This window comes from Rhinatrema bivittatum, chromosome 7, assembly GCF_901001135.1.
Source record: "Rhinatrema bivittatum chromosome 7, aRhiBiv1.1, whole genome shotgun sequence".
NCBI lineage: Eukaryota > Metazoa > Chordata > Amphibia > Gymnophiona > Rhinatrematidae > Rhinatrema > Rhinatrema bivittatum.
Genome location: NC_042621.1, coordinates 307559554 through 307574948, shown reverse-complemented (window position 1 = coordinate 307574948; position 15395 = coordinate 307559554). Strand labels below are relative to the sequence as shown.

Sequence of the window (15395 nt, the reverse complement as noted above, 5' to 3'; positions counted from 1 at the left end):
GACTCTTGACGCCCTATGGGACTTAGTGGCCGGCTTGGGTAAGTCTCTCCATGAGACCAATGCAATAGTTGATGTTCTCAATACTAAGGTGGTAAAAATGGAAGAAGATATCTGTAAAAGTGAAACCAGGATTGATATGGTGGAAGCCACTTTGAAAGTAAATGAGAGTTGTACTACTAAGCTAATTAAAGATGTTACATTGGCCTCCCGCAGAATTGAAAATCTAGAGAATTACTCCAAACATCTCAACCTTAGATTTTTAAACTTTCCCCAAATTGTGGGGCAAACAGTTGATGTGACTCTTAAGAAATATTTCCTTGAAAATCTGAAGCTCAATGAGCACGGTTTACCGTGCGTAGTTAAACATTTTTTCCTCACATCCCCACAAACGGCTAGACGACGTTCTGAAAATCAAGCTGAGATTATGGATAATTTGACTCAGTACCTGGAAGATTCCTCATTAGAATTGTGTGATAGAGCTACTCTTCTAGTTACTTTTATATCAGAACATGATATGGGAATAGTGATGAAGAATTTCTTTAAAAATATGTCTGCTCCTTTTTATGGAACTATGGTGAGAATTTTCCCAGACCTTGCTCGTGTTACACAGCAAAGGAGAAGGGAATTTCTACTTTATAGATCACAAGTTAAGAGTTTGGGATACTCCTATGTCTTGAGATATCCGAGTAGATGCATTGTAAAACGTAAAGACGAATGTTTTGTGTTTTATTATCCAGAGCAACTCAAGGCGTTTGTAAATGCTAGGGTGATCTCTGTAATTTCTCCTAGCGAACACTAAGTGGGATATAACAATAATATATATATATTTATTTATTTATTTTGAATTTTTTATATACCGATATTCCTATAAAGAATATAGATCACACCGGTTTACAAAGGAACTGAACTTTCGCTGGGAGGAGATACATTAAACAATGAACTTAGCAATTGGAAACATTCAGAAAAACATTTGGAAACAGGGAACCATGCCAAACCATAACAAACCGAGAACAAAAACCAAAAAAAATGAAATAAAATTGTGGATAAATAAAATAATGATAAAATAAATAAAATACTTTATTTAAAACTAGGATGTATCCTCGAGGGACTGTGAAAGATAGTTCATTAAGTCCAATAACTGTTAGCATAGGTCTTGGAGTCATGTTCTAGGACCTGCATCAAAGAGAACTTGGGTTTTCAAGGAAAGTTTGATTGAACAGCCAAGTTTTTAAGTCTTTCTTGAAGGTTAGGAGACAATGTTCTTGACGGAGGTCAGGAGGGAGAGTGTTCCAAAGAGTCGGCCCAGATGTAGATAACGCTCTTTTGCTTAGAGAAGATTTAGTAGGGGGGCATGCAGAGAGCCTTTGTAAGCTCTTCTGATTGGTCTTTCAGAGGTATGAGCCCGGAATTGATGGCTCAGTTTGAGAGGGGCGATGTTATGAATGTCTTTATGTATCATCATAAGTACTTTGAACGAAATCCTGGCTTTGATTGGTAACCAGTGTAGAGACTGCAGTATGGGCGAGATATGCTCTCTTTTATTTGAGTTGGTAAGTATTCTCGCCGCGGCATTCTGTACCATCTGCAGTGGTTTTATTGTTATTGCAGGGAGACCATGCAAAAGGGAGTTGCAATAGTCTAATTTAGTAAGGATAATGGACTGCAGCACTATATAGCTGCCCATTAAGCTTAGCCATTTCTTTATGTGACATGAAAATGTGTAATTACTTAAATTCTCTCCTGGAATCTTCTCCCCCCCTCAATATTTCCTTTTAGAGGATGTATATCAAAGTTTGGTTGACTTATATTAAAATAATGTTTCTCTAAAATCTATATTACTGATTTGATATGGATGTATCCTTTTTTCCTTTTAGTAAGATTTGTCTTACTTGTAATATTTGAAAATCATAATAAAGAATAAATAAAAAAAAAAAGTCATGGGATAGGAGGCGATGTCTTTCGTGGATTACAAGCTGGTTAAAAGACAGGAAACAGAGAGTAGGATTAAATGGACAATTTTCTCAGTGGAAAAGGGTAAACAGTGGAGTGCCCCAGGGATCTGTACTTGGACCGGTGCTTTTCAATATATTTATAAATGATCTGAAAAGGAATACGATGAGTGAGGTTATCAAATTTGCAGATGATACAAAATTATTCAGAGTAGTTAAATCACAAGCGGATTGTGATACATTACAGGATGACCTTGCAAGACTGGAAGATTGGGCATCCAAATGGCAGATGAAATTTAATGTGGACAAGTGCAAAGTATTGCATATAGGGAAAAATAACCCTTGCTGTAGTTACACGATGTTAGGTTCCATATTAGATGCTACCACCCAGGAAAAAGATCTAGGCATCAAGTGGATAACACATTGAAATTGTCAGTTCAGTGTGCTGCAGCAGTCAAAAAAGCAAACAGAATGTTGGGAATGGTTAATAAAATGGAAAATGTCATAATGCCTCTATATTGCTCCATGGTGAGACCGCACCTTGAATACTGTGTACAATTCTGGTCACCGCATCTAAAAAAAGATATAGTTGCGATCAGGGCCGGTGCAAGGGTATTAGGCACCCTAGGCAAACCTTACAGTCTGGCGCCCCCTCTCCATACACAATTTTTAATTATGCATTTATAATATTTTACATGAAAAATGACATTCTGAAGTAAAATTAATATACAAGTGGTTGTGGTAATTTCATGCACTGTTGTGATGCCAACAAGAAAACTTTGCATCTTGGAATTCATATGGCATCATACCTATTATGTTATACCGTATTTCGGCATGGTCCTCCCGTATCAGCACAGTACTATCTGCCAACACTCAAAGAATAACAACCCTATCTATGAAAAATGCTGCAAGTCTGAAAGCAAGGTGCTTCTGTGAGAGTATAATGTGTATGTGAGACAGGGAGGGTGCTTCGTGTATGTGAGACAGGGAGGGTGCTTCTGTATGTGCGTGTTGTATATGTGAGTCAGGGAGGGTTCTTCTGTGCGTCAGTGTGTGTGTGCGAGAGATATGGAGCATGTTTTTGGCTGGCTTATGGCCGTGAGAGAGGGCATGTGTGTGATTGAGCCTGTTTGTAAGTGAGATAGAACATGTGTGTGATTGAGAGCTTGTATGTAATATTACACCAGAATCTAAAATATCAATACATCTCCTATCAGGAAAACAGAACAGGCCAAGCTACTACAGATCCCTACAGAAAACCACATGCTAACAGAATGCTTCACCTCAGTCTTTGCATGCAGAGCACAAACCCTCACCAAATACAGAATAAAGCCACATAAAGTATAAATAGAAATGTGCAGACAAAAACTAAACTGTAAAACGCATCACGACAGACTCTATACAGTGTAACAATGGAAAAACAAAAATTTCACCATTCTTCGTGAAACAAATCAATAAAATCAAGATATATAAATCATTAATCATAATTATAAAATCATACAAATAAAATAATTTCAAAACAGCTGATGAATAGAATATCCAATAATTAAAGACTCATGCAAATTTTGAAAGCTTTACCAAACACCAACAAAATATTTCAAACAGCAGACACATCACATACTACCCAATAATTAAAATGGTAGTCAATCAAGAAAAATAAACTTAAAAAGCCACCTTTGCTTACCCGCTCCAGCAGTTCTCCTACTCCTTTCCTTTGCAGGTCATACCAGAAACAGCAGTAGCTGCTGAAGCTGTCCTCACAGTCCTCTTCCTTAGGGACCACAACCAGTCTCTTCTCTCTCTCACACACAGACACCAGTCACACCCTCAGGACCAGTTTCTGTCTTTCACACACCAGTCATCTCCCCAACCAGTCTCTCTCTCTCGTTCTCTCACGCACACACACACACACACACACACACACACACCAGTCATCTCCCTGATCAGTCTTTCTCGCACATACACAGGTCACCTCTCTGGCCAGTCTCTCTCAATCACACAATGCTCTTTCTCTCTCTTACTTACACGCAGGCTTTCAATCACATACATGCTCTATTTCACTTACATACAAGCTCTCAATCACACACATGTTCTATCTCACTTACAAACAGGCTCAATCAAACACATGCCCTCTCTCACAGCCATAAGCCAGCCAAAAACATGCTCCATCTCTCTCGCACACACATATTGACGCACAGAAGAACCCTCCCTGACTCACATATACAACACGCACATACAGAAGCACCCTCCCTGTCTCACATACACATTATACTCTCACAGAAGCACCTTGCTTTCAGACTTGCAGCATTTTTCACTTTTACTAAAAGTGAAAGTGATGCTCCCAACCGTTAAATAAGAAAACCACATTCCTATCAAAAGGCAAAATGACCCCCTTCCTTCAGGTTCTGTCCTCCCAAGGCCAGCAACCCACACTGTACAGCTTCTCTTGTTTTATGCTTTCAGGCAATAAAGCAATTGTCTTTCTTCAAACTATCAGTCGTATGATTATTCATGTGGTAGATATGGAACAGAAAGACATCCTTAGTCGGCTTTCCTTTTAAATGGGAAGATTCCAGTCTTAGTCATTTAAAAATATACATTTTCTAAAGGCTTGAAAAAAAAAAAGAAAAGAAAAATCGTTTCATATTCTATTCTAGTCTTCATGCTTAAATTATGCTTCAAATAAAAAAACAAACCCCACCTGGCATCAGTATCTTAAATTTGTGATTTTGCTGAGATGAACATTTTAAATACTTTCATTTTTTTTGCTTTAGTATTTGTCTCTACCCACTTTAAGTTAAATTTTATTTTCCAGAAGAGGGATGCTTAAAATTCAATAGTTTCATCTTTCATCCAACTTTTCAAAAGTTCAGGTATATGAATTATCATATTTCATTTTTTTAACTGGCAGATTCCTTTCTCACATACACACACACTCACAGAAAGAAGATCGGTGCCGAGACTTACGGGGCGCCACGGCAGGCATGCAGATCGCTCCCGGGACCTCCGCTGGACCACTAGGGGGGGGTGTCGTGAGGGTGGCACTGGCGGGGAGGCAGGGCGAGTCGGAAGCTGGCTGCCTGCCTGCCTGCCGCGGCGCCCCACTGTGAAGATTTATTTAATCTGAATAACAAAGTTGGAGATACATTGCAAGTAATTGATGCATTTAGTAGAGAATTTAACTTGCTGAAGACAAAGGGATAATGGACAAGGGATGGTTTTGAAAATGGTAAGTGTCAATCCAGTTGGAACAATTGAATAAACGAAGAATGAGACTCTTTTTGATAAAGAGTGTAAAATATTCCAATTCATATTAGATTATAGAAACGGCTAAACACCCGACCAGGATTGGGAATTTACAAATATGATATGAGGAAAGGTTCTTGTACCATCGATTAAAGAACAAAGTGAATTGAAAGAAAACCCAATTGTTTGAGAAAGAGTCTCTGGATTGTTTAACCGCTCAGGAATTCATTCGATTTGTCCAGTATTTTAGACAGAGACATTACTGATTGGAGGGAATATTCAACAGAGGTATAATTGATAATCTATTGGACATAGCAAAGAGGGTTGCGAGTTAATTGATCTGCATATAAGTATTTTTTAATAATATATAAAAAAAACCCCAATAAAATATAGAAGAATTTATTGAATAAAAACAAGTGTGGGAGGGTGGTAAGTTCATGATTACATCACATGGAAACTGAAGCAAGGCTGTGGAGGCATGCATCAGAATATGTATGAAACTTACCTCATTCCATAAAAAAAATTTTCTCATTGTTTTTGTAACAATTTTTGAATTCACTATAGGGTGGGATTTTTTGGGATATATTTGGCTCTTGGTTGTTTTCTTGGAAAGGTGCAGGGGGTTATGCTAGCCTCTCATCCAGAGATGGCTCGTTTCCTGAGAGGGGCTAAGCATCTGCGTCCTCTGGCCCAGAATCCCTGTCCCTTGTGGAAACTGAATCTGGTTTTCTGCGCCCTTTGTAATGCTCCTTTTAAGCCATTGAAAAGAGCGACCCTGAAGGATCTGACCTTGAAGATCGTTTTTCTGAGATTCAGGAGTGTTTCTGAGATTCAGGCCCTATCTTGCAGGGAGCCTTTCTTACGAATTTCGGAAGCAGGAGTTTCCTTACGAACAGTTCCCTCCTTTCTCCCAAAAGTGGTGTCCTCTCTTCATTTGAATCAGTCAGTGGAGCTCCCTTCATTCGCAAGCCTGGATTCTTCTACTCCGGAGTCTAGAGATGTAAAGAAGTTGGACGTATAGAGGGTGTTGTTGCGGTACTTGAAGGTTACGAACAGTTTCCGTCTCTCGGACCATCTGTTCGTCCTGTGGAGTGGACCCAGGAGGGGTCATAAAGCTTCAAGGGCCACTATCGCACGCTGGCTAAAGGAAGCTATTGTATCGGCATATCTTGTTCAGGGCCGGCCGATCCTGGTTAGTCTTCGAGCTCATTTTACTCGATCGCAAGCGGCTTTGTGGGCGGAATTTCAACAGGTGTCACCGCAAGAAATTTGTAGGGCGGCTACCTGGAAGTCTACGCATACTTTTGCCAGGCATTACCGTCTAGATGTCCTGGCCCCAGAGCCCGGTTCCTTTGGGGCCAGTATACTCTGAGAGGGACTCTCTCAGTCCCACCCTGGTTAGGGAAGCTTTGGTACATCCCAGGAGTCTGGACTGATCCAGGTACATACAGGGAAAGGAAAATTGATTTTTACCTGCTAATTTTCGTTCCTGTAGTACCACGGATCAGTCCAGAGTCCCACCCATGGGGAAATGGAGAGTCCGCTTGGCTGGTTGTCAGTCATTTTTTCTGCAAGATTACCGAATGGCCCCCTTTTTTCAGGGTAAGAGTATGGGCATGATTTTGTTTATTGGGTTACAGGTTTTCATTCCCTCTGCTCTTCAGGGGGAAGTTGTTTGTGTGGAAGTTATGGTTTAATCTTTCTGCTTGGGTACAGTGTAATACTGACAGACTCTAGGTGGCACCTCAGGGGTATAGGACGGAGTCTGTTAAAACTTCTCTGTCTCCATCTGCTGGAGGGGAGGCAAAACCTAGAAGTCTGGACTGATTCGTGCTACTACAAGAATGAAAATTAGCAGGTAAGAACCAATTTTCCTATAGCAGTCGTGAGGACTGCCTGGTAACTTGCCTGCCTGGTGCGAAGGTGGCAGACCTCACGCGTCACCTAGATAGGATTATAGACAGTGCTGGGGAGGAGACTGGTTGTCATGGTACATGTGGGCACCAACGACATAGGAAAATGTGGGATTTTACATAGAAAGCTGAAATCCAGAATCTCCAGGGTGGCATTCTCTGAAATGCATCCTGTTCCACGTGCAGGGCTCCAGAGTTTCAATGCATGATTGAGACGATGGTGCAGGGAAGAGGGATTCAGTTTTGTAAGGACCTGAGGAAACTTTTGGGGAAGGGGGAGACTTTTCCGAAAGGATGGGGTCCACCTTAACCAGAGTGGAACTAAGCTGCTGGCACTAACTTTTAAAAAGGAGATAGAGCAGCTTTTAAACTAGAACAAGGGGGAAAGCCGACAGTCACTCAGCAGTGCATGGTTCGGAGGAAGGTATCCTTGAAGGATACTAATGAAACAGGAGAGTTAGGGCATTCCAACAGAGAGGTTCCATCAAAGCAAACATAGTCCATGTGCCTATATATATCAAATAACCTGAGGTAAAGATTTTCAAATTATCCCTAATAACTGAAAATACAAACAAAAAACACACTTTGAAATGACTGTATGCCAATGCTAGAAGACTAAGACGTAAAATGGGAGAGTTGGAGTGTATAGCAGTAAATGATGAGATTGACATAATTGGCATTACAGAGACTTGGTGGAAGGAGGGTAACCGATGGAACAGAGCTATATCAGGGTACAAATTATATTGCAATAATACAGAGGATCAACTTTGTGGGGGTGTGGCACTTTATGTCCAGGAGGGTATAGAGTCCAATAGGATAAAGATTGTACAAGAGACTAAATGCTCAGTAGAATCTATATTTATTTATTTATTTATCTATCTATCTATCTATCGAGTTTTATATACCGTCATTCGGTTACGCCATCATAACGGTTTACAAGTTTCGATCAGTGTAGGATAAGTTACATATTTATTTATTTTAAAACTTTTCTATACCGTTGCTAAGTTAAATACCATTGCAACGGTTTACATGCAGGTACATATTTAATGTAGGAGAAAGTGTACTATAGTACATTCTAACAGGTGCCGTCAAAGGTTCGGTTACAATAAATCATTAGACATAGGGGTAGATTTTCAAAGGGGTACGTGCGTACCCCCCGAAAACCTACCCCAAAACCCCCTGCGCGCACCGAGCCTATTTTGCATAGGCTCGGCGGCGCGCGTAAGTCCCGGGGCTTGCGTGTAGGGGCGTGTTGGGGGCGTGCTGCGAGTGACGCGGCGTTTCGGGAGGCGGGCCGTGAGTGATATGGCGTTTCGGGGGCGGTGCCGAGGGCGTGGTTTCGGCCCGGGGGCGTTCCGGGGGCGTGGCCGCCACCTCCGGACCAGCCCCCGGACTGGAACTCGGAGCATGGCAGCCGGCCCGGCGCGCGCAAAGTTACGCCTGCTTCCAGCAGGCGTAACTTTGCCAACAAAGGTAGGGGGGAGCCCTGTACTGCTCCTGCTGGGGAGGAACATCCTTAACTGGCCTTCACTAACAGAGCATAAAAAGTCTTCTCTCCCCTGTTTGCATCTTTGCATTCCTGAGAGATTTTCCAGATATCTTTCCCAGTCTCGATCCCTTGTAGTTTACAAACGCTAACCTTTTTTCTTTGCCTTGTCAGCTACCTTAGAAAACTAAAGCTGTCTCTTTTTCTTCTTTCCTAAGCAAAAGCTTAGCAGCTCTTATGAATTAGCCGCTGCTCTTCCGCGTCCCCTGCTGAGGACTCCCTGAGCTGCTCCCCCAATTTTGCAGAGATTTATTTATAAACTTACAACACATTTATATACAGACAGACCGATACAGTAAGGTCGCGGGAAAACGGGTGCGCGGTGTTGAGGGGTCGTGCTAAAAAGGGGGGGGGGGCGCTAGAGACAGCAGCGCGTCCCTAGCTCCTCCTTAGCAGCGGAAGCCCAGGGGAGGTGGCTGTCAGCGGGTTAGGAAAACGGACGCTGGTAAAATTGAGAGTCAGTTTTATTAACCTGACCCACTGGCACACTTACTTACTTATTTATTTGTTTGTTTTAACCTTTTGGTTCCTCCGACTTAATATCGCCACAATATTAAGTCGGAGGATGTACAGAAAAGCAGTATTTTCTGTTTTTCTGTACAACTTTTTGGCATGGTCATAAAAATGTGCAGGTTTGGAGCACTTTTTTTTTTTTTTTTTTGCATGTGGGGTGAATAACTAATAGCCTCATCGACATGAATGTGCGCGTTGGAAGCGCGTCCAACCGTGGGTTAAACAGTGTGCTTGGCTGAGGGCACAGTTTAGCATTGGCCCCCTGAAGTCCAAGACCATCGGCCTATGAATGAAGCTTCATCTCTTAGGCTCTAATACCGAAGCACCCCACAGTGAGAAGAGATTGAGCTGGCGTGGAGGGGAAGGGTGGGGAGCGTGCTGGCTGGAGGCAGGGTTTAGCATCCCAGGGAGGGGATCTGCACGCTCTTCGGCTTGCAGGCTCGAGCCGAGCCCCCACAATCGGGAAGGAACAATGCGAGCAGGCAGTGCCAGCGCCGCTTCCGGGGCCGGGCCGAGCTCCTCTTACACCGGGGGAGGGGCCTGCAGCGACCTTAGGAGAAGCCCGGGCTTCACCCATGAAGAGCACTCGGGGCAGCTCGGACTCGGATCCCCCCCCAAATCAGGTAAGAGGGTCGGGCTGAGGGAGGACACGTGCTGGGCACTTTGGGGCAGGAAGGCTGCTGTGTCAGCACGCGCTGAGCTGGGACGTGAGAGAGACTCTTGTAACTGCAGTTACAGAGGCAGAAAGGCTTCTTTTAACCGGGACGGTAAAAAGCCTTTCTGAGGGAAATGCACACAAAAGGCTTTCTAGCCGCATCCTCGGAGCCCAATGGAAATATTTCCAGAGCCTGAAGGCTGTAGTAAGAGAAAGAAACAGTTTGCAGACTTTCTAAGCAGCCTGGTGTTTCAGCCAGAACTCTCTGTAAAGTAAGTTTTTGTTGCAATCCGGCGTTTCCACTTAACAGCTATAACTGAGAATAAAGTTGTCATGGCTGCCCCTAGGGGGCCAAGAGCACATAATACAGCTGCCACACTTGGCCTTCTCGCTCTAGTTTTATTTGAAAGAGGGATCAGGACTTCTAGCTGTTGTGACCCCTGTGGTGAGGGACAATGATAGATGGAACAGAGACCCAAAGGGCAGAGCAGGCAGGAGGTAGGGTAATTAGAATAGCAAGCCCAGTTGGCAACAGGTATGGGGGGGGGGGGGAAAGACAGAAAAGGTAATAAAAGGTCCAGGCCAGGGTGTGGGCATATAAATAGCAGCAGCAGCGGTGCCAAGAGAGAGGCAGGGAGGCAATAGAGATTTTTAACTTGTCCCAGAGATTCAGATGGGAATCCTGTTTGTTTCATTTAATATGAGGACACCCGGGCTTTGCTTATAAAGAATGAGGAGTATGGCAGTCACAGTACAGCAGCAACATCGAGATCCCACGGACAGTGTGCCAGCCTGGTTCAGGACAGGGGAAATAGAAGAGATTTGTCCACCGTGCAGCTGGATATGGCGTAGTCATCCTCATGAGGAAGCAGGCTGAAAGGACCTGGAAGAAGGTGATTGTGTGTGTGTAGTACATGAATTTATGGAGCTAGAGCAGCACAGTATAGACTGGACAGGGTGTGCTTTTTGTTGCCAACTAATGTTACGGTTTTCACCTTGTATCATTAGACCCTGTGGAGTGGTAACGTCTGGGATGGGAATAAAGAAGAAGCAGATAAGGCAGCGAGGGAGTGGAGGAAAGAGAGATCAGAAGAAATGGTACAGGATGGCGAAGGACCAGATAGAGATGCAGATGGAAGAGCTCTGTTGAGGAACCTGAGAGAGAACTGAGGGACCAGATAGAGATGCAACAGAGAAGGAGCAGCATGGGACATGAGTGAGACAGACGAGGAGCTGCATGGATATAAATAAGGCGGTGCAGAGGGCCCCTGTTGGCCCAGATTTAAATGAACTACTAGACTGCAGGAACTGAGAACGTGAGGATGAAGTCTGTGCTTGAGCGTGAGACATAGTACATTCACAATGCAGTGGGATGGCAGGGGAGAAGAGAGATGCAGCGGGGACATAGCATACTGATGGAAACCTGCTAGGCGGCAGTATAGAGGGCCCTTGGGTGGACTGCAGGAACAGAGAATGAGAAGATGATGTGTGTGCTTGTGCGTACACAAAAGATTCACAATGCAATGGAATAGGGGAGGGGAGAGAAAAGATGTGCAGGATGCAGTGGGAACGCAGTATGCTGATCGAAACCTGCTAGGCGGCAGTGCAGCCTAAGTTTTATAAACAAGATAATGATATCAGTTTGTTTAATTTAGGGGCAAAAGCATACAGATATTAGTAGTGAAGTGTGGCAATATGTGGAATGGGCTTTGGCAACTAGCCAGTAGCAGTAAAGCAGATAAACTGGATTTGCTGGTAGTGATAATGCAATGTATAAGAAGCTGTTTTAGATACACAAATGGCTGGGCTCTCTAGCAATAACAATCTGCACCTTTCTATAAAAGGATCTGACTAGTAGCAAATTCTCCAGTTCAGGGTTTATGGGAGAATCTGATGACAGGCACATGGGGTCAGTAGTTAGGTTGTAGGTATATCGACAGATATAGAACAGCTAACATATGCAGCATGTAGAATTTATATAGCTAGAAAGAGAGATATATTTAATTTAACTTTCTACTAAGCTTGCCTACAAGTTGTATCCTTCAAGGGGTTAACAATTGGCAAGAGTATACAGTAGAAGAAATTAAAAGATCAGTTCCATTTTCCTAAACTTGTGGAGAAGGTTACTTTAATGTTAAATTATAACTTAAAGGGCAATGTAAGAAAACAGGTATCGTTCTAAAACTTTTTGGAGGAGATTGATTTAAGTTGTAATACCAGCAGTCTTTCAGCCAGTTAGCAGATTAATTCAAGGATGGTTTCATTTACAGTTCTAGCTACTGTCTTCTTTCAGAAAAGCTAGAGAGGTAGCACTTGTGAGAACTATAGGTTGAGAATTAGCAATTCTCAGTTTTGTGATGTGTAGGAATGTTAAAAGTTGGGGAGGCTCATAATATGCTTTAGGACTTAACTCAGGAGAGCGGAAAGGTTTTGTCATAACTGTAGTGGAACCAGAGGGGCAGAATATTCACATCAGGACATGCTGTATGGATGCAAGAGTCAGAAATCAACTGCAGGGTGAAAAGCTAGAGATGAAGTTTAAGGTAATTTGAGCAAGACATGCCAGGAACATGCGAACAAGAGGAACGCTATGGCATTTATCAACTTAATGGGTGATGTCTGTAGAGCACTAATGAACAAAAGGGTTCAAACAAAAAGCAATTAACTGCTACTTAAGAAGTTACAAAGCCAGATGCAAGAAGCCCACACTCTAGTAAACAAACAGGCCGATACAGTAAAAATCGCGGGAGAGCAGGCGAGCGCCTGCTGTCCCAGCGCATGCACAGGCCACTCTCCCGTGCGCACGATTCAGAAAAAAAAATTATTCAAATTAGGGCCCGCGGTAAAAAGAGGCGCTAGGGACACTAGTGCGTCCCTAGCGCCTCTTTTTTGACAGGAGCGGTGGCTGTCAGCGAGTTTGACAGCCGCCGCTCAATTTTGCCGGCGTCTGTTCTCAAACCCGCTGACAGCCATGGGTTCGGAAACCGGATGCCGGCAAAATTCAGCGCCCGGTTTTCAAGCCGCGGGCTGATTTTAAATTTTTTAAAAATTATTTTTAACTTTCGGGACCTCTGACTTAATATTGCCATGATATTAAGTTGGAGGGTGCACAGAAAAGCAGTTTTTACTGCTTTTCTGTGCAATTTCCCGGGGCGCAAATTAATGCCTACCTTTGGGAAGGTGCTAACTTCTTAAAGTAAAATGTGTGGCTTGGCTGCACATTTTACTTACTGAATCGCGCGGGAATACCTAATAGTGCCCGCAACATGCATTTGCATGTTGCGGGCGCTATTAGTTTCGGGGGGGGGGGGGGGGGGTTGGATGAGCGTTTTCGATGCGCTATTACCCTTTACTGAAAAAGGGGTAAAACTTTTGGGGCGATCACTCCATTCTGATTAGCTATGTGAGGACACAAATTCTGCTTCTACCTAATGTGGGCAAAACAATTAAGTGGTGCTGCTGGTTAATCGTTATTCAGGCAAAGAGTGAGAGCACATTCTCAGGCCGATGCAATATTTATTTATTTATTTATTTTTGGGTTTTTTTATATACCGATCTTCTTGCATCGGATGCAAATCAAACCGGTTTACAGTGAAACAATTCAACTTGCCTAAGAGCATTACAAGGAACAAAGAACATGGAACAAATAAGAGTGCTTGAGAGCAATACATAAAAATATCATCACTTAAAAAACATGCATCCAAACTGGGTGCATGGACGCTCGATGCAATAGGAAAATGAGCTGCCGCGCTAAAAGGGAGGAGCAGTGGGTGATTTGTGAGTCCCTAGTGCTCTGCATCGGGCGCCCAGGAGAAGTGGCTGTGCGCTGAATTCCCTCCCCACCCCCGGCAGGACCAATCAGCAGTAAGTGAAGGCGTGAATAAATTAATATTAAGTGCCCGACACTTAATATTAATTTATTCATTCCTTCACTTACTACTGGAAGGAGTTCCAATTGGGCCAGACCTTGGGGATGCTGCTTTCTGCGGTTCCCCCTATAAGGAAACTCAGAAAGCAGGTTGTTGCTTTTTTTCGGTGACCTCTTGAGCGCGGCATGATTCTGTTGTCTGTGGTTCCTCCTCCTTAGTATCATGGCAGTACTAATAGGAGAAATAACAGAGAGCAGTGGTTTTTGGGGGTTTTTTTGGCGAGTCCTTGAGCGCGGCATGCTTTAATGACAGTTCCTGGGCAGGCATTTAATTTGCAACGTTAAAATGGGCGCCTTGACTGCGTGGCAATTTTTGGCATTGTGGGGTAATAGCTAACATCCTCATCTACATGGAATTTATATGTGATGAGCACTATTAGCTAGGCGCTAGTTTGGACGCGCTGATCCCAGTATTGCGTCAGGCCTAAGTCTAGCGTGACCAAAACACGTCCAACTGCGTGTTTAGCGGTGCGCCGACCTGAGCGCCCGACATTGCATCGGCCTTTCTGAGTGTAAAGTTAAAAAGTAAAAGATTCTACGAATCTGGAGTTAAAGTAGATCCCTTCTCCTGCTAGGAGAACATTACTGTGTGGAGCCTTTCTTCCATGGATTAAGGAAGTCTCTCAAGATTGTCTATGTCTTGTCCACTAGCAGTTCTTTCTACAATCTATTTCAGCTCATCTGCTGGAAGGTAGGTACATAGAGGCAGGTGGGGGCATCATATGCATATATATGGCTATAATGCATTATTCCTACCTAGTTACCATGATCAACCTACAAGGGTATAAGTTGCAAGTTGGCTACAGTGGCGGGGATGGGGAAAAAGCAGTATTTTAAGTCTGGCACAAGTAATCAGAAGTGAAGCTGAGTTCAAGATGCTGTACACAATAGTAAGCTGCAGAAAAACAAAGCTAAATAAAGTCCCTTCCCCACATTAGGGCCTGCCACTACAGCTGCTACCAGAAATGGGTTTGACATGTTTTAGAACAATGGCATTTTACAGAAACATGTCATGTGCTGATACAAGTACAGTTGTCTTATTTCAGGTTACTGACATCCGAGGCAGAGGGGATCTTAGCATGGTGATGGGGTCTGGGGTTTTTCTTGGTGCAGTAACACTTAGCAAACCAGAAAGTCTATGGAAGGTCTAGAAGAAAATTCAATTATTTGGCTACTCATAGGGTTTCATAACAACCCAGGGGTGTTGGGTGGGGGGATCAATGTATTCTCATCAAGGTTTTAGCCACTGGGCTATGTTGCCAATCCCAGGAAAGCTGGGAGACGTTTAATAACTTGGAATAAAAGTGGTTTAAAATAAAAATACATAATTAAAATACAATAAGATACATAACTTCAGTATAACACAAGGAGAATGATAAAATCCATACATAAGCACGCAAAAGTTTTATAAAAGTGCACTAACAGCAACAATGAACAGATAAATCAATAGCAAAAGCTAGGTGGTAGCATATTGAATGCATCAGGTAAGGCTGGTTTTAAAAACCAAGTCTTAAATGTTTTGTGAAAAAATGCATAAAAGATAAGGGAGGCAGAGTGTTACCATTCAGGGCACGGGCTGGAAAAATGAATGCCCCGTTCCATAGAAGAAGCCCTCAGGCCCATAACAACATGCAGTTTGTGGAAA

At 43.1% G+C, this 15395-nt stretch overlaps 1 protein-coding gene across 8 annotated transcripts in view; it reads left to right on the top strand.

The window, feature by feature from the left end:
• FGFR2 (fibroblast growth factor receptor 2) overlaps nt 1–15395 on the top strand; it is a 257267-nt gene that overhangs the window by 1294 nt on the left and 240578 nt on the right. For 7 of the 8 annotated variants that reach the window (XM_029610554.1, XM_029610553.1, XM_029610542.1 and 4 more), the window contains exon 1: nt 9625–9790. The exons of the other annotated variant lie outside the window; for it this stretch is intronic. In XM_029610554.1, coding sequence (XP_029466414.1) covers nt 9640–9790 — 151 coding nt within the window. In that variant the 5' untranslated portion in view covers nt 9625–9639. Of the gene's footprint in view, nt 1–9624; nt 9791–15395 lie in introns of those variants that run through there. 8 annotated transcript variants of the gene reach the window in all.